This window comes from Populus trichocarpa, chromosome 17, assembly GCF_000002775.5.
Source record: "Populus trichocarpa isolate Nisqually-1 chromosome 17, P.trichocarpa_v4.1, whole genome shotgun sequence".
Classification (NCBI taxonomy): domain Eukaryota; kingdom Viridiplantae; phylum Streptophyta; class Magnoliopsida; order Malpighiales; family Salicaceae; genus Populus; species Populus trichocarpa.
In genome coordinates, this window is record NC_037301.2 from 10683402 (window position 1) to 10705099 (window position 21698).

General features: G+C 35.3%; 4 protein-coding genes across 5 annotated transcripts; 3 read left to right on the forward strand and 1 right to left on the reverse strand.

The window, feature by feature from the left end:
* Positions 1-369: 369 nt before the first annotated feature.
* On the forward strand, positions 370-1336 carry LOC7467900 (uncharacterized). The gene is made up of 2 exons (XM_002323864.4): positions 370-896; positions 1090-1336. Exons 1-2 carry the CDS (start codon positions 582-584, stop codon positions 1138-1140), a joined length of 366 nt encoding a protein of 121 aa, XP_002323900.3. The 5' UTR covers positions 370-581; the 3' UTR covers positions 1141-1336.
* Positions 1337-5347: 4011 nt separating this feature from the next.
* LOC7484574 (uncharacterized) lies at positions 5348-8323 on the forward strand. 2 transcript variants are annotated; one of them, XM_002323865.4, is made up of 3 exons: positions 5348-5667; positions 6099-6952; positions 7506-8323. In XM_002323865.4, the coding sequence occupies exons 2-3, from the start codon at positions 6228-6230 to the stop codon at positions 7675-7677; spliced, it is 897 nt and encodes a 298-aa protein (XP_002323901.4). In that variant the 5' UTR covers positions 5348-5667; positions 6099-6227; the 3' UTR covers positions 7678-8323. The 2 variants fall into 2 exon arrangements, with proteins under 2 accessions (XP_002323901.4, XP_052304585.1); XM_052448625.1 differs by lacking the exon at positions 5348-5667 and having other exon boundaries at positions 5682-6952.
* Positions 8324-12945: 4622 nt separating this feature from the next.
* On the forward strand, positions 12946-17004 carry LOC7484575 (LRR receptor-like serine/threonine-protein kinase RPK2). Its single transcript, XM_002323866.4, has one exon. It carries the CDS (start codon positions 13277-13279, stop codon positions 16706-16708), a length of 3432 nt encoding a protein of 1143 aa, XP_002323902.1. The 5' UTR covers positions 12946-13276; the 3' UTR covers positions 16709-17004.
* A 765-nt stretch (positions 17005-17769) lies between these two features.
* LOC7467901 (ninja-family protein AFP3) lies at positions 17770-21376 on the reverse strand. Its single transcript, XM_002324082.4, has 2 exons — positions 20347-21376; positions 17770-18414 (listed from the first exon to the last, which is right to left on the reverse strand). The coding sequence occupies exons 1-2, from the start codon at positions 20996-20998 to the stop codon at positions 17996-17998; spliced, it is 1071 nt and encodes a 356-aa protein (XP_002324118.2). The 5' UTR covers positions 20999-21376; the 3' UTR covers positions 17770-17995.
* Between the last annotated feature and the right edge of the window lie 322 nt (positions 21377-21698).

The following is a 21698-nucleotide window of genomic DNA, read 5'->3' on the forward strand; positions in this document are numbered from 1 at the left end:
TTTTAAATTTTTTTCAAAAATGTTTTTAAAACATAAAAACAAATAATAATTCTCATTTTCAAAGATTAATAAAACTTGCGGATGAATTTTTATTCAAAACTTATTTGTTTTTTTAATTTGTTTTAAAAATATTCTAAGAAATTTTTTTTTATTTCAAATTAATTTTTTTATCAGTAGACCAACTATTTGTACCGTTGAGGTGGCTAGAAATTAAAATTGGGTTCGGCTCAATTCCAATTTGTCTTTTTGGGTAGAATAGAATAGAAAATTTGAACGTTGCCAACTCTACATTTCAAATCTCAACGGTGCTTCTCTCCTGACAGAGTCCTAAATTGTACCGTTGGAAACCCATACATGCAGTGTTACTTTCTTCCCATCTTTAAATCCTTCTTCAGATTCCTCAACATCCCTGAGCCTCTCTCTCTCTCTCTCTCTCTCAACTGGGCCTGTTCCTTCTCAACAAACTGTCTGTCATAAATTCGGTTTCTTCAGCCTTCTCTTCTTTTTGGGCACCTTAGTTAATATCCCTTTTTTTTTTTATCAAACAAGAGTGGTTTTTTTCAGTGCTACAGAGCTGAACCATGGAGAACATACTCTGTTCTGTGGACAATATGCAAGAAACACCAATTAAGAGCCAAATTCAATCAAAACCCAACAATTTGGAATGCATAACACCATCAATGGAAGATCAAGAGATTGATAAAAAATCTGAGAATTCAAGCAAAGATTTGCGCAAAAGTGGCACCCCAGATCCTCTCAAAGTTCCCAAGGCATTTAAGTACCCTGAAAGGTACCGAAGCCCAACTGACCTTATGATCTCACCCATTACAAAGGGCATTCTTGCAAGAAACAAAAAGGGTGGTGCGCTCTTGCCACCAAGTTGGAATCAGCCCAAGGTAAGATCAATCCCGTTATTGGTTTTTTATTTTTTGATTAATTAATCATGGGATTATTTAAAATGTGATATTAGATGCCAGTTCTTCGTGTGGGAAATTATTTTATTTCTGTAGTATAAAGTTCTGTCTTCTTCTTATTTTATTTTGTGGGTACGGTGCATGAACTGAATTTTGATTTATGTCAACGTGCCAGGTTCAAGATGTAGAAACTCAAGATGTGGTGCCTTTCAAAATTGAGTTATAGACGTTGGAAAATAGATGCTAAATCAGATGGATTCTTGAGCTTTATGAATTTTGTCTAGATAAATCGTCTTCCATTTCATTGCAATCATTTCAATCTGTTTGTAATAACATTATTTAATTCTGAAGTTCATGGGCTGGATCGGTTCCTCTTCTGAAGGTAAGATCAATAAGCAGATGAGATGAGATGAGATTCAATATGATTTGTGCCTCCTTTTGGAATGCAGAAAAGAATTCCTGCAATATAGGTTTGCCTACCTGTATAGAACTTTCACAACAATAGAAGCCATCATACATGGTATGCCGTGGTGGAAGCAGAGGGTAACATATATAATAATAATAATAATAATAATAATTAATCAAAATCAAAGCCTTAAAAGATATTGATTGTTGGATTACATTTGATTTTAGAAGACATGATGAATATAATAAAAAAACCATAGTAATTTTCTTGAAATGGTATTCCATGCATCCAAAACCACCATATTAGCAGGGTCAGATTCATTTTCTAACGGTTTTTGTGCTTCCTAGTTCAAGAAGTTTTTCAAGTTTAAAGTGGTCAAATAAAATAATATCTTTTATTCTCATGTCTTAAAGTTCAGTCCATTAAACTTTTTAGGTTTCTCACCATATACTAGAAGGTGATGGTGAAATCTTCACTACCAAAGTAGTACTTGTCGAAACAACATTAGTTTACACAACCAAACTTGAGTAGAAGGAGTGGAAGACATGATATATAATCTATATATAAAAAACAACTAATAATATTTATGAATAAATATTTTGTCTCCATAATAAGAAAAAAAATAAAAATTTCTAATAAAGGAAACTAATAAATAAATATAATTAAACTATACAAGAGTAAAATCAACACTCATTGTCTTTTTTGGGTTATTTTGTTGAGCCCTATTTTGTTCATTGTGATTTATTCCATTATTATTATTTCACTTATGAACTATGTCCTATATAAAAATAGTATCGTGTGAATAATATTTTCACTATGTAAATTTCGAGGAAAGATTGTAGGGTTCACAACAATCCTGCTTAAAATTCAATTTTCTTAAATAGAAATTTCTACATCGTATCTATTCATCGCACTAACTTTCTGTATATATGAATAGTTATATATACGTGAACAAAACCAGCCAGATAACTATGATACCAATCTTATTAATAATTCACAAGATAACATATATCATAAATAAATTAATAATTCACTTATTAGAAAATATAAATCAATAAAATATATGGCATGCATCAAAACATTCAAAATGCATGAAAAACAGTTTTAGAAAATAAACTATAACCTTAAAACAAAGATATATAACAACATTCTAAAATTAAATAAAAGAGAAGAAAAAAGTCATAACAAACTAAGAGGTTATAGATTAACACATATAGAAATAAAATTAAATTTATATGTGAGAATATAGAAGATTAAGGAAAGTTAAATTATAACTTAAAATTTTAAAATGCTAAAAACTTTTTTCACAATTAATCTATATTATTATTTTTATTATTAATATTTTTTTCTCACAAGATAAAGTAAACAAAGTCTAATATAAAAATAAAGCCCGAAGATTTTAAATCAAAGTTTGTAAATATATTATACCAGTGAGTAAATATATTTAGTTTATCATCACAAAGACATACTAAATAAAAGATGTCCAACAAAAACCTATAATTTATACATGCTTAAAATTATAAGAATGCAAAAGTATAACTCATGGAAAACATGCTTTCAACATAAATATAATAAAAAGAATTCTAGCATGCATACTAAACATATAATCAAACTTGCAATTGATATTAATTCAAAGTTCTATCATGCATTCGAGTACTAAAAAATATTTATATTTAAATTAAAACAAAGAAGTGTACTTACTTGTTGAAACACTTTAAAATAATAAAATTTTTGTTGTTGTCAATGATGAATCTTTTATCCTTAAAATTTTATTGCTCCTCACATGTCAACTAGAATGTTTGTAATATGTCTCTCAAGATTCCAACAACAACACTTTAGTTTAGATGCATTTCTAAACAATATATTTGAATCATATAATATGAAACTTAAGTATATCTAAACAAGAGATGAACCTAAGCTTTAGATTTGAGTGGAAAACCAAAGCTTAAAATAAGAAGAAAACACTGAAATATAAGGTGAGGAAGAATACGTAAAACTAAATCTAAAAAATTCAAGTTAAAAATTCTTCTTTCTCCCATTTTTTATACTGAATTTTGAAAGGTAAAATTTTGAAGAATTAATTCTCACCATTATTAACTTTTGATTAACGACCATAAATCAAGAATTAAATATAAAAAAACTAAGGGTTTTCTTTATTAAAAATATCAAGAATTCTTTAAGATTAGTTTCTCATTCACCCATTATTTATTTAAACCATGCCAATTAAACAAATTTCCAACACTTATTACATGGCAAACAGTCTTCCCTCGTCAAGGAAATGAAATGCATGAATAGATCAATTATCATTTAATATAGCTTCATGCTCCATAATGCATATGCTTTTCTTTTCTTCACTAGTTTAAGCATATTTTCCCTACCACCTCTTTAGAATTTGAACCTTGAATAGTAAGATGACCGAACCTAGTTTGCACATGAACGATACACACACACACACACACACACACACACACACACACACCCTTGTTTGAAATAATCAATTTGAACATTATAAGAAATTTTGCCTGAACTTTCTTCTAGACATAATGATCATAAATCATGAGCTGATTTCTCAAAATAAAATAAAAAATCAAAATAAGGACCCAAGCCTACAAGGACTTAGGCAAATCAATGGGCTTCTGGGTCCAAAATGAAATTCTTTTTTATTAAGCTCCAGATCAATATTGATAAACTTTAATCTAAATTGAAATACATTCTTAAAAACAAAATTATGAAATCTTAGAAGTGTATTGTAAATCTTAAGGGGTTGACGTGAGATATTTTTAATTCATTAATTTCTTAGATTCAAATCTTTAGTGTATAATTTAGAAAAAATTATTAAATTCATAAATGTACATATTAAAATTATTGAGAAAAGATATTTATTCTCGATTTCCAAATAAAGTGTTCCAGAGACATCGCTAGGGATCAAATAAAAAGAAAAGGTATAGTACATACATTAATTATACTCAACAATATTGTAGGGAAAGACTTGCAAAATCCAGCAAAAAGATGGGGATAAATTAGGAAATTAGCACACAAATCAAAATAATTGGTGAATTAATATGAGAACAAATGTTTTTGATGAAATACCACATTTTAATCTTGTCGTGCTTCAAAATAGCGATATTCAGTAAATATCGCTCTTCTGAAACGCGACAAGATGAAACTCCAATTATCTGACTCAACCGGTTGACCAGTTCGTAATGAATAGTGAAACTGGTTGACTGGTTTAAAAAATAACAAGGAAAATCTCAAAAGTACTAAAATCAAGGGGCCTCGGTGAGAATTTAGATATCTAAAGATTCGACGGTTCACATGGCGACATGGTAGCTACTATAAAGAAAACAACCTCTGAAAGTTCTTGTAAACATTTGAGTGCAATCTATTAGTTGGATCAAATGTTATGATTCTTTTGAGTTGTTATTCTTATTTGAGGCAACCAGACCTCCTTTTGAACCTAAACATGTCTTATTAGTCCATAAATATATCTGTTAGGCTATCCACGTAATTTGTTTAAGGTAATTTCTCATTTAGTTTGGTAGACCCACAACTGACTCATCAGAATCACCCATTATTATATGTCCGACTACATCATTAACATTGAAAAACAAAGGACAACTACTATATGAACAATAACTTTTTAAGATTTTAATTGGAGTCTGTTATTAAGCCTACAAGTTAGACAAAGATGTATATTTTGACTCATAAATATACTTGAAAGAAAAAGTTCATCAACTTATGATTTTTATGTGAAACGGTCAACCAATTTATATAACTAGATCCAACCGATCAACCGATTGAGCCAGATGATCTGAGTTTCACTTTGTTGCGTTTTAGAAACACTACATTTACTAAATGTCATTATTTCAGAGCACAACAAGATAATTGTCACGATTAAAAATAACAATATTTAGTAAATGTTGTGCTTATATAAAGCGCGATAATATAAAAATATATTATTTATCAGAAAGTGTTTTTCTGTTGAAATTTCTTATAAATGTTCTAATTTTAAAAATATCCCAAAAAGGGTGTACGGGTGCGTACAACTGAATAGATCTGTTAGGTCAAAATACAGTTAGTTAAAACCTCAAAGCAAATGTTGTCATAACCAACTTCTGTCTTCCAGCGTATATGGGTAGTCTTTAAAATGAAGACAAAAGAATCAGTTAATTACCGAAATTTTCTCTCATCCTTCCTTTCTGTCCTTTCCCACACGTAAACCCTGCACTTTCCCTCGTTTCCCTGTCTCAACTCTTTCTTGATCCTTTTCTACCTTAAATCAATTCTTTTCTGTGAGATATTTCAAGCTTTTGGGTTATCATATCACATTGTAATCGATAGATTTGAGTAAGTTCTTTTTTTTTCTTTTTTCTCTTTGAGTTTGATGCATATGTTTGTATTTGTTTCTGTTTTTCTTCTTCTTCTTCTTCTTTAATGTTATTTCCGGAACCTAGTTGTTCAATATCGAATAACTGTAAGAGCTCGGTATTGACATGGAACAGATTTTTGTATTGAAATCAAAATTTTTCAAGGAAGCTTCAGGGGAAAAAAGATCATTTTTTTTAAATTTCTGTTATCGGATTATGGCCCTTTTCTTCTTTTACATTGACTGATTAATACAAAGGGACTAGTTTTGATACAGCATTTGTGTATACATTGATTCTGATTCTGAAACTGGAAATTGTAACCTCTTAAAGTTCTGTTACAAGAGTTGAAAATGCTGTAATTTGATATGGATGGTTTCCTTCTTGATTTGCAACTTGAATTCCTATTCCTAGGCAGCATAGGGAGCTTGATTTCAAGTAGTGTGATCGGACAAGTAATACCATATAGCTGGTGAAGGTGGGGGTGCATGGAAATTAATAGATTTTGAAGGAAGTAGCCAGCATTTGAAAGCTTATGAGGTTATGACTGACGAAAAACCTATTCTTGCTCTCGAAAGTTCACGTTCCTCTGCATCCGATTCTTCATCAAGATCTAGTGAGGTTGAAAATGATATTCCTGCCAGTCCCTTTATCCAATCAAAACAAGCAGATGTTGGGTTAGCACAAGGACCGATACTTCCAGCAGATGTTGAATCATCACAAGGATCAGTATTTCCAGCAGAAGTTCCCAGCCACAATCCTGTTATCAACATACAAGTATTGCCCCCACCATCACCTCAACTGCATGTGATGGGACAACCTGGAGGGTACGATCCAAATAGGATCCCATCATCCATTTTTGCTAAGCCTAGTAATCCTGCAGAATGGAGCGTTGCTTCTAATGATTCATTGTTCAGTATTTACATGGGGAATGGTAGCTTCTCAAGAGATCATGCTTTCATGTTGTATAAATCGGGAGAACTCCCCAGGTTTGATGAGACAGGCAATGCTTCAACCAGTTTGAGCCCTGTCATTGAAGTAGAGAACAATGATAGAAAGAATGAGGATATATCAATAGACATAAAAGTGAAGGAAGAGGAATCAACTGATTCTGAAGAAGAGGAATCTGAATCAACAGCTGAGATCAGACCGACAAAGGAGGTTCCGGGTGCAACAGAGAAAATTAGTAATTGTCAGGAAAAGATGCATCTTGTTGAGGAGATTCGAGTTTCCTTCTCCAGCAGTAACAGATCATTTCAGTTCCCGTTGTAAGTTACCTGACAATCTATCCATGCAGAATAAAATGGTTTTTGTTTGAAGCATCTATCAGTGCAGGAATGGGTACTCAAATGCATGCATATCACCACTGTCCTTGCTGTTCCAATTTGAATTTTGATCTGATCGCTTGCTTCTGTTGTTATGAAACTTTGATTTTCATTCTCTTTGCTTTTTCATACGAGTGCGTGGGAATATGTCTCCAATTCTTATAGGCTTGCATTTAGAATTAGTAAGATTGTTGTTTAGCTAACTTTCTCCATAACATACCATCTTATGTTGAATTTTTACATAAATTATGCGTTTCTTTCCCTGCCTGCTGTCTGTCTCCTCTGACAGTGATCCACTATGGAGGACCAATAAGAAAGGTTACATTTTTTCAAATAAATTCGGAACTCTGGATTTCTATAACTACAACTTACCCTTTTCCTTTCATGCATTATTAGACCATTTAGATTTCTTAGTTCTGCTACGTGCTAGGTCAGCCACTGTTTGCCTGTCCTTTATTTGATAGGTACCTGAAGCTAATTTTAAACTCCATTTCAGATTGGACGCTACCTCAGGAAGAAGTTCTTCTTTTAATGAGGTGATGAAGAAGCATTCCTCGGAGAAGCACTTGGAACAGGAGTCACAGCCAGCAGAAACCCCTGGAACAACCCAAAAGGCTGAGGGGAATAGTTGGTTTCCTTGCTTCTCTTGCTGCTCACATGGCTGTTGAGAGAGAGTTCTGCATAAATATTTTAAATCCAACCTCTGTACATCTCCCTCTTTGTCAAGAATTCCTGCCTTGTCCATCGGATCTAAATACGAACCTTATTCTCTGCAGTCTTTGTTTCTAGCTTTGGTGAGTCTTCTCCCATTGCAAAACCTTAGAGTTTATAGTTAAGGTATAAATCACCATCTAAACTCAGTTATAGAATATATAGTATAGTCTTCATTCAATTCAATGGGAGAAGTTTGGCTTTTAAATTTGAGAAAAATTCAGCATAAGAATTATCTACAAAGATATATTGATTTAGAAATTTCCAAGGAAAAAACTTAGGTTTGATTCTTACATTAGATTAATTGTGACTGATATCTCGACAGTATTTCTTTAGTTTGTATGTCTTTTTATCCAGGGAAGTGCTTTGTAGTCCTTGATCAATCGATGCTTGAGTTTCTCTGTATTGATTATTGGAAGTGCAATTCATACTAAATGTATTTATGGAAAGGAAAATGAGGCTGCTTATAAACTCTTTATTACCGAATGAATGAATGAATGAATGATAGAATAGAAATCACCTACTAAATGTTTTTTAATGATTATATTATAGAATGCATAGTTTTGAAACCCAGACCAGCCCGGCGGGTTGACCCGGGACCCGGGCATGGGACCGGTCCGGGTCTAAGAAAAAACCCACCTGGGAGTTGGCCGGGCGAAACCCGGCCGACTCGAGTAACCCTGGCTAAGACCCGACCTATTTTTTTTTATATGCATAGAGGTCAAACGACGAAAATGAACGATGCACTAATGCAGAAAAGACCAACTTCCCTCCATGTCTTTGTTATTTTTCCTTTTATTCTTGCCTCTACACGTGCAAACCGCCTCCAACCCTCCATTTCTTTTGATACAAGCGGCTTCTCTCTCCTTCTTCCAATGACTAGTAGTTAGATATTTTCTCGTCTACTCACAACCATTTTTAACTCAAAGATTGGTTTCGGTAATTAAAGAGATTTGTCATTTTTTTTAATTTTTATTTTAATATTAAAGTTAGTATTTAAAAGAAATTATTAAATTTGCATCCCAACATATAAGGGTGTTTCTAAAATTAAAAAAAAACTTGATAATTATTTTTTTAGAAAATCATGAAGCTGTTATCTATTCGCAGTTCTTGATTGGGCATTACTTCTTCGGGTAATTATCAGTTCTCTTATTTTAAATATTTTAGAATTTATGTTGTTGGATGTTTTGTTTTAAATATTTTAGAATTTATATTTGGTTTGTGTTTTGGATATTGAATTAAATTTATGTTGTTGGTTTAAAATTTAAATTTAGTTTATGTAAGTGTTGCATTGTAACTAGTTAGGTGTTTTATATAAGTGTTTTTTTTTTTTGTTGACCCGGGTCAACCCATCTGACTCGTGACCCGATCATTGGACCGGGTCGATAACCAGGTCGGGTTTCAAAACTATGATAGAATGAATGATTATATTATCCATACATCTATTTATTTGTCTTAAAAATCCATTTTTTAACCTATTTTTATGTAAAAAAAACCTAATAAACACCCTTATAACTAAAAAATCTAAACTTAAAGCACACTAAAAACAAGATGATAGTGTACATATATAGATGAAAAATAAAAAAGAAACCACTCAAAAGCCCATTGTAAATCCACATTTTTCTTCTACATTCTTTCTATTTTCTTTTATGTAATCAATAACTCGAACTTCTAGTTTTTTATCAAAACAAAATTAAGTCAGCAAAAGACAAAAAAAAAAAGGGCATAATCGAGATATTAGTTTGGCACGAGGATTGATTTCAAATTGTACCATCAATCAAAAGTTTCATTTCTAAGAGCATAAATAATAAATGAAGATTTTTTTCAGAGGAATCTAGTAGCTATTTGTAGATGAACATATCTTGTTCAAATGGAACTCTTAGTTATTGGAAGATATTAGGAGAATCGCAATAGTACATATGCTTTTTGCATATAAATTATTTTGAAATCAAACTTATAGATTGGGTTACTAAATTATTGATGGGGCCGAAATAAATCTGGCTTAACCAAGCCCAAGAAAAAGGAGAGGGGCCAACCGAATCCGATGAGATTCAGCCCAACTGAATCAATGAGGTTTAGCCCAACCAAGATTAAAAAAAAAAACAGAGAAGAAAGAGGAAAGAAAAAAATAAGGAGAGAGAGGACAGGGAGGAACACTCAACTGCGACTAGAAAAGAAAATGATAAAAAAAAAGAGAAGAAGGGAAAAAAAGAAAGATAAAAGAAAGGCCCAACCTTGCATAAGAAATAAGAGAAGAGGGGAAGGGAAGGGAAATAGAGAAAAGAGAGAAAGATGAGGCTCAACCAGGCCTTGGAAAAAAGAGAAAAGGAGAAAAAGCGGAAAAAAAAGCTCAATTAGGCCCAAGAATAAGCCCAACAAGGCAGAAAAGAAAGAGAATAAAAAAAGAAGGTGTAAGAAACAAAAAAAGAAGGAAAGGAAAAGAAGAGGCAGGAAAACATGTCATTAGAGTAGCGTAAATTTTTTTTCTAACATCACGCGCTATCGAGAAATGTTACTCTTATCAACACAAAGCCAAATACACATAAGAAGACACAATCAAACAACGAGGCACGACTTATGTGTCGCTTAATTACAACAAGATAATGTTTATGCCATAATTATTTTTTTATTTTTTTTCATTTTAGTCAAAGTTTCTGTAACAACTCTCCAATTTGGTTCTTAATTCGACCCTACCAAACCCAAAAAAGGATAAGAGAAAAAAAATGAATTGGGCCTAAACAATCTTGGCCGAACCAAACCCGCCAAGAGGGATAAGAAGAAAAAAAAACAAAGAAAAGGAGGGAAAAATAGTCAACCCAAACTAGCAATAACAATTGATTCTCTTTATGCCAACAAATCTTATATTAGACATGATACAAGGTTCAAGGCATTCCCAATATACTTCGATCATCTTAAATTCTTTATTTTACAGGTTATTTTAGCATGAACACACCCAAATTCTTGCAATACGACCCCATTTGAATTCTTCAAGTTGATAATACAATGTTTACATGAAAACTCTATCTCACAAGTTAACAAAATGAGTGTCTATATGAATAAATCGAACAAATCATACTAAAACACTAAATGTGATGTATTTTTTTCACAAGTAAATTTGTAGCTTAATGATATTTTTTTTCTTTTGTGCAATTCATACTTTTGTGCATTTTTTATCCAATCTTACATTTGTTATATTTATTTTTATGTTTTTTGTCAAGTGAATTTGCTTTCAAAATAAAACACACGCATGTTTCAAGAGTTAATTAAAAATAATAATAAAAAACCCATCAGCACTTTGACAGAGAATTGAAGTTTTCGAAACATAGAGGCATTTTTTCTAGTTTTGCTAACTTAGGAAAATAGGGTGAAACATTCGAGAGAATTGATAAAGAATAATTTTTTTTAAAATCATGATAATTCATTTTTCCACTTTAGGATATAAAAATGAAATAAAAATTGATATTATTTGTTAAAGAATAATATAAATCATATCTTGAGAACTCATCTAATATCATAAGTTTTTTATTTTAAATAATTATTTGGTATGATATCAAAACTTTACTAAACAAATAGTCGTGAATTTGAATACCACAACTCTCATTTTACTTCTAATTAAGATTAATTAATAACATAATGTAAAGTGAGTTTGCATATGTTTTTCAAGCGAAAAAAGTTTTTAATTGAAGGGTATATTAAAAAATAATACAAATTATATTTTAAAATCTCGTCTAACTGTTTAAGTTTCTGGGTTAAAAAACTATTCTCGAGACTTTCCCTAATAGGATTGCATTCACATGCAAGATCAAAGATGGACCACAACAATCATTCTATTCACAGGTATGATTCTTGTGAATGCTTATTATAATCCATGCCGTAATTATACACAAGGAGAGTAATTTAGGCAAGGTGAGGTCACTCCTTCATCACTTGGTCGTAATTATTTGATAAAAGATAAGACTAAGAACCCTAAAAGAGATGGGATTATTATTAAAATTAAAATAGAATAAAGCAGGCAATTTAATAATCTGCTTTTCTAATAAAAGTATGTTTGTTGTTAGCCCAATAAAGATACTTGTTCCCTTTGCTTCAAGCCTTTATAGGTGTAGGCCAGGCCAGCCAAGGCAAACAGAGGATAACGGATCACAGGATAACGGCAGCACATTCTCTGCAGTGTTTATGAAGCAAAGCAAACGACGGCGCGTTGGACTCAACATCTTTCGCTTTAAACGACTAATCGTGGTTATTCAGGACCACGTGAACTGGAGCTGAACAAAAGAGGGGGCAGGTGGCCCCCATCCTCACCTTCTGGAAGGACACCCCACGTGGAATCCTTTATCCACAGCCACGTTTTCAACCTTTAGGAATCTTTTTTTTTCTTTTTTCTTTTTTATAATTTTAATATTTCTTTTTAGTGAACGATAAAGAGGGAGGCCAAGCCAACCACCGTGAGTCCTTAAATTGACGGGGCTGCTGGCTTTCATTGACCACCTGTGGACCCCAACTACTTCCCCTTGGACCCCACCTCCCTTCCCTCTGCTACAAACCTCCATTCGTAAACAAAATCAAATAAATTCTTGAGGCATGCTAAAAAGATGAGCCTCGAATTGGTCCCCTCATTATGATTACATTTTTTATATGGTTGCTAGAACTCTTTTTTTTTTTCCAATTAGATCTTAGAAATTTCAAAAAAAAATTGACGTGTTGCCGTTCTTTAATATTAAATATGACAAATCCCAGGTTATCTTTTGATTATTGAAAATACTAACCTAATATTTGAAAAACATCTTAATTTTATCACAAAAAGTTATAACAAGTTCATAAAAATCTCAATTAAATATTTTTATTAGAGTCAGTAATAAACAAGATCTATACAAAATGAACATGCAAAACTAATCACTATATGTAAGCTAAACCTTGATAGATATAACTTAACTGGTCAAGTTTTGAGTTTGCTCTTAAGATATCACCAGTTCGAGTGTCACAAGCCACAGAGTCGTTAGAGGCTTACCTAATCTTTAATTTCAAGGCTTTGAATGATTAGTCGAGATATAAATAAACTGGTTCGAACACTCATGATTATATATAAAAAAACCTAATTACCGTATCATGGAAGGACTAGCTCGAGAATCATTTTGTAGCATGGCAGGCAAAAATTAAGTGAAAATATATGATGGAGGAACTTGATTAAGACGGCATGAAAAAAAGATTTAATTGAAGAACTAGTTTGCTAGAAAACTAAGCTGAGAATTACATGATAATAGGGGGGCTAGAACGATGTTTGGCCCAAAGAAGAAAAGGAAAGAAATGTGAGAGAAGAAGGAAATGAAGAAATTAAAGAAAATGAAACGAAAAACGCGTTTTCCTAAAGAACACATATACTGTTGAATCTTTACTCTTTCCTTTCCTCTTACTTGTTCTCTCTCAGTGAAAGACCCTAAAATTAGGGTTAGGGTTTTCGAAAACAGAGAAAAAAAGAAAAACCTCTCTATTCATTTACTTCAAAAACTGAAAGAGAGGGGCTTTCAGTGTTTTAGAGACCCTTTTGAGGGTTCTAAAATGGGTTCCTCTTATTTTCTTTCTTCAGTTATCAAGTGGCAATCTTTCACAAAACTGAAGCTTTTCTCTCTCTTCTGTGCCTTCTCTCTGTCACTAAACGGCGTCGCTTCTTTTGATTCTGACAAATCTGTGCTGTTACAGTTCAAGAACTCAGTCTCTGATCCTTCAGGGCTTATCTCCGGCTGGAATCTGATCAGCACCAACCACTGTCACTGGAACGGCGTGTCCTGTGATGCTAATTCGCGTGTCGTTTCGCTTAATATCACTGGAAATGGAAACTACAGAGGTAAGAAAAGTGGAGGTGGAGGTGCTATTTTGTGTTCTGGTGATTCTATTGAGCTTTCACTGTACGGGTTTGGGATTAGGAGAGATTGTAAAGGTAGTAAGGGAATTTTAATGGGAAAGTTGGTGCCTTTGATTGCTAGGTTAAGTGAACTTAGGGTTTTATCATTGCCCTTTAATGGGTTTCTCGGGTTGATACCGAGTGAAATATGGGGCATGGAGAAGTTAGAGGTTCTTGATCTGGAGGGTAATTTGGTATCTGGGTCGTTGCCGGTTTCATTTTCCGGGTTAAGGAACTTGAGGGTTTTGAATTTAGGGTTTAACAGGATAGAAGGAGAGATACCGGATTCACTTTCTCGCTGTGATGGTTTGGAGATCTTGAATATAGCTGGTAATCGTATTAACGGGACAATTCCAGGGTTTGCTGGTCGGTTTAAGGGTGTGTATTTGTCGTTGAATCAGCTTGGTGGCTCACTGCCTGAGGATTTCGGATATAATTGTGAGAAACTTGAGCATTTAGATTTATCTGGGAATTTCTTGGTTGGAGGGATTCCTAGTAATTTAGGGAATTGTGGGAATTTGAGGACATTGTTGTTGTATTCAAATATGTTTGAAGAAATTATTCCACGTGAACTGGGTAAGCTTGGGAAGCTAGAAGTGTTGGATGTGTCAAGGAATAGTCTTAGCGGGTCGGTACCCCCTGAGCTTGGAAATTGCTCTGCTTTGTCTGTGCTTGTGCTTTCGAATATGTTTGATCCGTATCAGGATGTTAATGGTACGAGAGGGAACGGTTTGTTGGATCATTTGAGCTCTATGGATGAAGATTTCAATTTTTTTCAAGGGGGTATTCCTGCAGATGTCATGACTCTTCCGAAACTGAGGATGCTGTGGGCACCAAGCGCAACCCTTGGCGGCATGTTGCTGAGCAACTGGGATTCCTGTGATAGCTTGGAAATGATCAATTTGTCTCACAACTTCTTCAAAGGAGAAATCCCTCATGGGTTCAGTCGCTGCAATAAGCTGCGGTATCTGGATTTGAGCTCCAATGGGCTCTATGGTGAACTTCTTGAGGAGTTTCGAGTTCCTTGTATGACTGTTTTTGATGTTAGTGGAAATGCATTGTCAGGTTCCATCCCCAGTTTCTATAGCAGCAGTTGCCCTCCTGTTCCTTCCACAATTGAGTATCCCTTAAATATTTATGACCCGTCATCTGCCTATATATCATTTTTTGCATATAAAGCTAAGGCAGGAAGTCCTACTATGTCACTTGGAAGAAATGGTGAAATCTCAGTTTTTCATAACTTTGGGGACAACAACTTTACTGGTACTCTCCAGTCCCTTCCTATTTCCCCGGTAAGATTAGGAAAGCAAACTGCTTACACATTTTTGGCTGGAGACAACAAGCTCAGCGGGCCATTTCCAGGGATCTTGTTTGAGAATTGTGATGGATTGAACATGATGATTGTCAATGTTAGCAATAATAGAATGTCTGGTCAGATTCCGGCAAATATGGGTCCAATGTGCAGATCACTCAAGCTTCTGGATGCATCTAAGAATCAGATTGCTGGGACCATTCCACCAAGTGTTGGCGAATTAGTTTCTCTTGTTTATCTTGACATGAGTTGGAACCTTTTGCAAGGCCAGATACCATCAAGTTTGAGCCAAATAAGTGGTTTGAAGTATCTGTCTTTGACTGGTAATAGAATAGTTGGTTCTATTCCTTCTAGCATAGGGAAGCTGCAAACTTTAGAGGTTCTGGATCTCTCTTCAAACTTGCTTTCTGGGGAGATACCAAATGATCTTGTGAGGTTGAGAAATCTGACTGCTCTTCTGCTCAATAACAATAAACTCTCCGGGCAGATTCCTTCTGGTTTGGCAAATGTGACTTTGCTCTCAATCTTTAATGTCTCCTTCAATAACTTGTCTGGGCCTCTGCCATCAAGTAACAATTTGATGAATTGTAGCAGTGTTCTTGGAAACCCGTATCTACACCCTTGCCATGTTTTCTCCCTAGCGTCACCATCTCCAGATTCTCCAGGAAGGGCTTCCGAGGCACAAAGCTATACTTCTCCATCAGGTCAAAGTCAGAAGAACCGGAGTGGTGGCTTCACATCAATTGAGATAGCATCAATAGCCTCTGCATCAGCCATTTTTTCTGTTCTACTAGCTCTTATTTTCCTATTCATCTACACCAGAAAGTGGAGTCCAAAGTCTAAAATAATGGGATCTGCTAGAAAGGAAGTAACAATCTTCACAGATATTGGGGTTCCCCTGACATTTGAGAATGTGGTGCGGGCCACTGGGAGCTTCAATGCAAGTAATTGCATCGGCAATGGGGGTTTTGGGTCTACTTACAAGGCAGAGATCTCTCCCGGAGTTCTGGTGGCAATTAAAAAGCTTGCAGTTGGACGATTCCAGGGAATTCAACAGTTCCATGCAGAGATCAAAACCCTTGGAAGACTCCACCATCCAAATCTTGTCACTTTGATTGGTTATCATGCCAGTGAAACGGAAATGTTCCTCGTATATAATTATTTGCCAGGTGGTAATTTGGAAAAGTTTATCCAGGAAAGGTCCACAAGGGCTGTGGATTGGAGGATACTTCACAAAATTGCTCTGGACATAGCTCGTGCACTTGCCTACCTTCATGATCAGTGTGTACCACGTGTACTCCATCGAGATGTCAAGCCCAGTAATATTCTGCTAGATGATGATTTCAACGCCTATCTATCCGACTTTGGTTTGGCCAGGCTGTTGGGAACTTCTGAAACGCATGCTACAACAGGTGTGGCTGGGACTTTCGGGTATGTTGCCCCGGAGTATGCAATGACTTGCCGTGTTTCAGATAAGGCCGATGTTTATAGTTATGGGGTTGTGCTTCTTGAATTACTTTCAGACAAGAAAGCTTTGGATCCATCATTTTCATCGTACGGGAATGGTTTCAACATTGTTGCTTGGGCATGTATGCTCCTACGGCAGGGCAGAGCTAAGGAGTTCTTTACAGCAGGGCTATGGGATGCAGGTCCACATGATGATTTGGTAGAAGTCTTACACATGGCAGTTGTGTGTACGGTTGACTCCCTCTCTACCAGGCCAACAATGAAGCAGGTTGTCCGTCGGTTGAAACAACTGCAACCGCCTTCATGCTAGTTGCTTGATGATGTTTGTTTGATTAACATAGGTATTTGTAGTGGGTAAAGGCCCATTGTATTTATGCTTTCTTGGTCCTCATTATGGGCTGCCCGTAGGTAGAGCTAAACTGTAGTTATTCCCACTTGTAAAGTGTAATATAGTTTTGCCCCCATTTTTCGAAGTTGTTTCCCCACTTGGGGGCTCACTGGTGAATCTGCAAAAGAATGCAGATGTTCATTCGCCACGGTCTATACATGTTTCTCAGTTTCCATTTGTTCAATAAAGCCATAGAATCGAGATATTTGCTGGGAAAATGTTTGTGCTCACTTAAACAATGCCAAGGTATTGCCCTCGAAACGAATCGTGTAGTTTGAGCAAAAGGTGATTCACGCCTTGCATTCTTGATCAAATCACAACCTTCGCCTGTAGTGACAACGTTAGCTCTGCATGTGGCTATTGTGGGGTTGTTTCCCTGTGCAGGTCATGCTTTTGATGGTTCTTTTTTCCTGTTCATTTCACTTGGTTCACGAGCAACAGCAACGATCATGAGAACCAATTTTACTTCCTTCAGCTGCAAGCAATTAGGTATACAAGAAAGACAAGATGGTATTATTTACACTCAACAACTGCCTATTCGTGGTTTACCTACTTTGTATACGGTTGTTTGTGTATCGATGGAACTTCCTTTATGTTGTGATCTCCACTCCACAGGTGGTTAGTCGTTCTGTCTCACCCCTCTCCTTCATCAACATGCTTTTTCCGCAAACTCAAACCGAAGTCGTTAAGGAATACTTACCGTTTGACTACTTGCTGGTTTCTGAAGTCTTGCATCTCAGCTACAAATTCTCTCGTTTATAGTTTGGTCAAGTACGTCCAATTCCTTAACCTAGAAGGATTAGGTTTAGGCGCTTCAGAGTTGCGGTAGGTAAAGAGTGGAACATTGTTTTCGCTTCTACACACCAATTTTTGAAGCAGTCCCGCAATAGACCCATGGTATTTTTGTTAGCGCTCAATTGGGTATAAACTTTTGATCAAGAATTCATCTGCTGTCAAAAAGGAAAGAAAATAACCAGGCCATAGACACAATTCACCAGGTTGGCCTGCTTTACATTAGAAAAAATAATCTTGCATCACGCTACACGGCTGAAAATGGAGAGAGGAAAAATAATTTAGGTTTGCAGCAACAGGCATGGTAATCGGCACAAGCCAGTAACCGGGGGAAAATTGAGATTCAAAAGAAAACTTCATTAGCCTTGACCTCCATGGTTCCTTATCCTCGCTGTCTTTTTAGCACGAGAATTACCATTAAAAAAAGGGAGAGGGGTGAACCACTATATGCTTAAGGGGTTGTTCTACATCATCACCACCACCTGCATGCTTGACAAACTCAGCTGGTGAGAGAAAGCTTCCATGGCAAACGCATACTATCGTCACCTCCTCACCTTTCCTGTACTGGTAGAGAAAACCTTCTATGCGTTTCCCGTTGGGACCATCTCCTTTTGCGGACACATATGGCATATCCTCCAACACATCCCTCACCACCTCCTTAGTCCCATTCTCAGTGACTGTAAGTTTGTTAGATCCATTCTTTTCCATTGCAACTCCGGCAGGGAAACTTGATTTTTCACCTAGTACTAATCCAGGAGCAATGATTGATCTCTGCTCATAATCTGACAAAGACTGAACACTGACAGGGCTTCTTGACTCAGTGTATTTGTTCATTCCTATATTGCAACAAACAGAATAGAGGAATAAGAGGTTGGATTAAAGAAACTGAGTTCTTATTCAAATATAATCGGAAATTATGGAAGTTAAGGTGATATTTATATAATCCAAGAAGATGCTCGCCATGCTGACATGGAGGGAGATAAACTGGAGCTCAAACTATTGTTGCGAGAAAGGTTATTATCTCAAAGGTAGATACATTCAAGACAACAAAAAAAAGCCATTATTTTCAGGTGTATCACACAAGACTGGCACCCACAGAATATGAGCTTCACTAGCATGAGCATGTTCATATCGACATTACCTGAAATTCAACGGAAACACTTAATTTGAAAGCCAGAGAAGACTAATTAAATTCACCTGCATGCATAGCTTCAAAGATAGTTTTGCTTTAGCCAGGGGTGTCACTATGCCAAGAGAAGCTATGCAAGCTTGCCATTAAAAGAGTTTCTTGCCCAAGTACTTCGGGCATGAAGATCCCACCCCGACAAGTTTTAAAAATATTATCATCAACAAGAGAGGTTAAATAACTAAAAGAACCAGAAGCATGTGTTTTAGAGATTCAACTATCTGTTTTTTTCCCCAGAAATCTAATTAATTTAAGATTGCCAGAGTCAACTTTCTGACATCTGGAGTAAGGTAGCCAGGAAGCTTATGCCTTTGAAGTCTTCCATAAATTTGCATCGATGCTATCTATGTATTGAAGGAAGCCTCAAGTGAAGCTAGCAAGTATAAATTACAGACAAAATGCGATAACATGCATTTCAGGTTCACTCTGTTGTGCACTAATTATATCATAAAAAAAGGGCCAAGTGAAGTTAGTAAACGGAGCACTCATAGCTTTCGTTATGCTGTTTTGCACTGGCTAGAATTTGAAGATGACAAAAACAGAGAAACATCTGGTGCATGGTTAAATAGGATTGAGAAAATGCGACATGAAATCACCAATCATTAAATATTTACTTCAACATTTAGATGGCCTATCCTAACGTCAACTAAGTTCTTAAAATAGCAAAGGGATAAGAGGCACACAAAAGCTCGATTGGAAATAGGTTTTTAAAGGCCTTTATGAGTTCTAACACTTTAGAACACATTTCTCACCGCAAAACAACTCCACATCAAACAGTAAAAACATTCACAGAGTAGTAAACTTGGATCGAGCTGAATGATATACAAAGAATCATATTAGTGGGGACACCGGACCCGTGACAAAGAATATACTTGTGTATAGACAGAGACGATGAAGGATAGTCCAAAACCATCACTCTTTGGTTGGGAGGAGATTAGCAACGTACAAACCCAAATTACTAAACTTTATTTAGTTTTACTATTGGACTTTAAATTATGTTCTTTTATTATAATTTTATTATTTAGTGGGTTTTAAGCCGAAATCTAATTCTCATCAGGGTTTAACTATTTATTTGTAATTTTTGACATTTTATTGATAAAAAGTTTGGTTTATCAGCTATGATAATTTAGGTTTTAAGCCCAGATTTAATTATTTTGACATAAATTGATTTTCCTCCCCTAATATTTCCTCTTATTCAGCTCCTTTCGTTCTCTTCTTCAGCTCCTTTTCTTCTAATTCATAATTTAATCTTTCTTTAAATCTTTGTCACGCATCAGAAGGCCAGCTTGTTGCTAGCTGGAAAAGCTAATGAAAATAACCACCGTAAACATAATTATTATAATATCTCCAACAATGTAGACAAAATAATAGCTAAAAAGATGCCAAAAAGGCTCCAACTGGTCTACTTTCATAGATTAATTGGGGGGAAATTCTGAACAAGCCGGTATCAAGCTCAAACAACATCCATACTTACGGCATCTTAATGACAATAATAGCAATGAAATTTCAAATAAGCATCAAAGTAATCACACATGCAGCAAATGTTTAGGAAAGGAAAATAAAAGAGAGACATTTTTGTTACCTTGAAGTGGCTGGCTCTCAAATTCTGTTGTCCCAGATGATCCAGTCCCTTGTGATTCGTGTGTTAATGGTGGTGCTGCTTCTGCTTGTGCTGACAGCCCTTCTACACCAACACCAAAGAAACCATTGAAACTCTTAAGAAACTCTTTTTGATGGTGATCACCATTTGTGCCATTTTCTCTCTTATCTTCCTCACCCATAGTTTTATCCGTCACTGTTTTCAGAATCTTTTGCTTCTCTGTTCTCTTCCTTTTAGCCTCCATTCTCCTAAGTGTCTGCATCTCTTTCCTCTTCCTCAACTCCTCTTTTGTCTCTGTTGGCAAAGAACAAGTCCTTGGAAGATAATTACTTTCCAAATTAGATACCACAAAAGCACTTCCATTTTCTCCTGTTGGGTTAATAAAATCTGATGCTATAGAAGATGATCTAGTAATCTTCTTGGCTTTTGGGTCCACACCAAATCTACCATTCAATGAAAGTCCAAGACTTAGCTCAACATCGTCGTCTTCTCCTTCTTCTCCATTGAGTCTGTGATTATAATGATTCCCAGATATAAATCTTTGCAACAACTCCTTAGGAAGATTGTTGCTCATAGAAATATTATGCTGATGTTGGCCGGTTTCAATGTTCTGAAGTTTCTCTGTTTGTGCCATTAATTTGATGATCAACAAACAAAAAAAAAAGTAATGAAGTCAAAAAGATTTTGAAAGAAAACTACAAATACCCAAATTTTGAAATTTGATTAGGAACTGAAATCCCATCACTAAGACAACTTTGAAGAACCAACAACCTCAAATCCCAGCATGAACAAACCAAACATTTTGAGCTAAAACTTGTCATTTTCTCCATTGCAAAACACAAAACTACTCTCATTACAAACACCAAAAAACGTTCTCTACTTCACAACCCAAGATTTGTAAAGAAACCAAAGAGAAATCATTGGAACAAACAAATTTAAAAGCTAGGAAAAAGAAAATTTGAGCAAAGGGTAAATCAAGAAACAAACAAGAACGAAAGAGAAAAGGAAAATATGCAGTAACGTTCCTGCCTCTTTGACGATGTTATCAGGCTGGACCGAATGACGATAATACCCTTGAGATGGTAATACTTCTACACGTGGAATGCATGAAGGAGGGTACACAGCCAGAAGCCGCCACGTGGGTGGAGAGAAGAAGCAGCAGGTTCCGAGGAGACGCCAAAGTAGCGTCACCAGCTCTTTTGTTGTATTTGTCTCTTTTTGCGATATTTCTTTTTTTTTAACTGTAAAAAGAAAGATGATAATACAACACACGTGTCGGAATCTAGAACGTGGAACTTCTTTTCTCCACCACGTGTCCTTCTAAAATCTCGGCC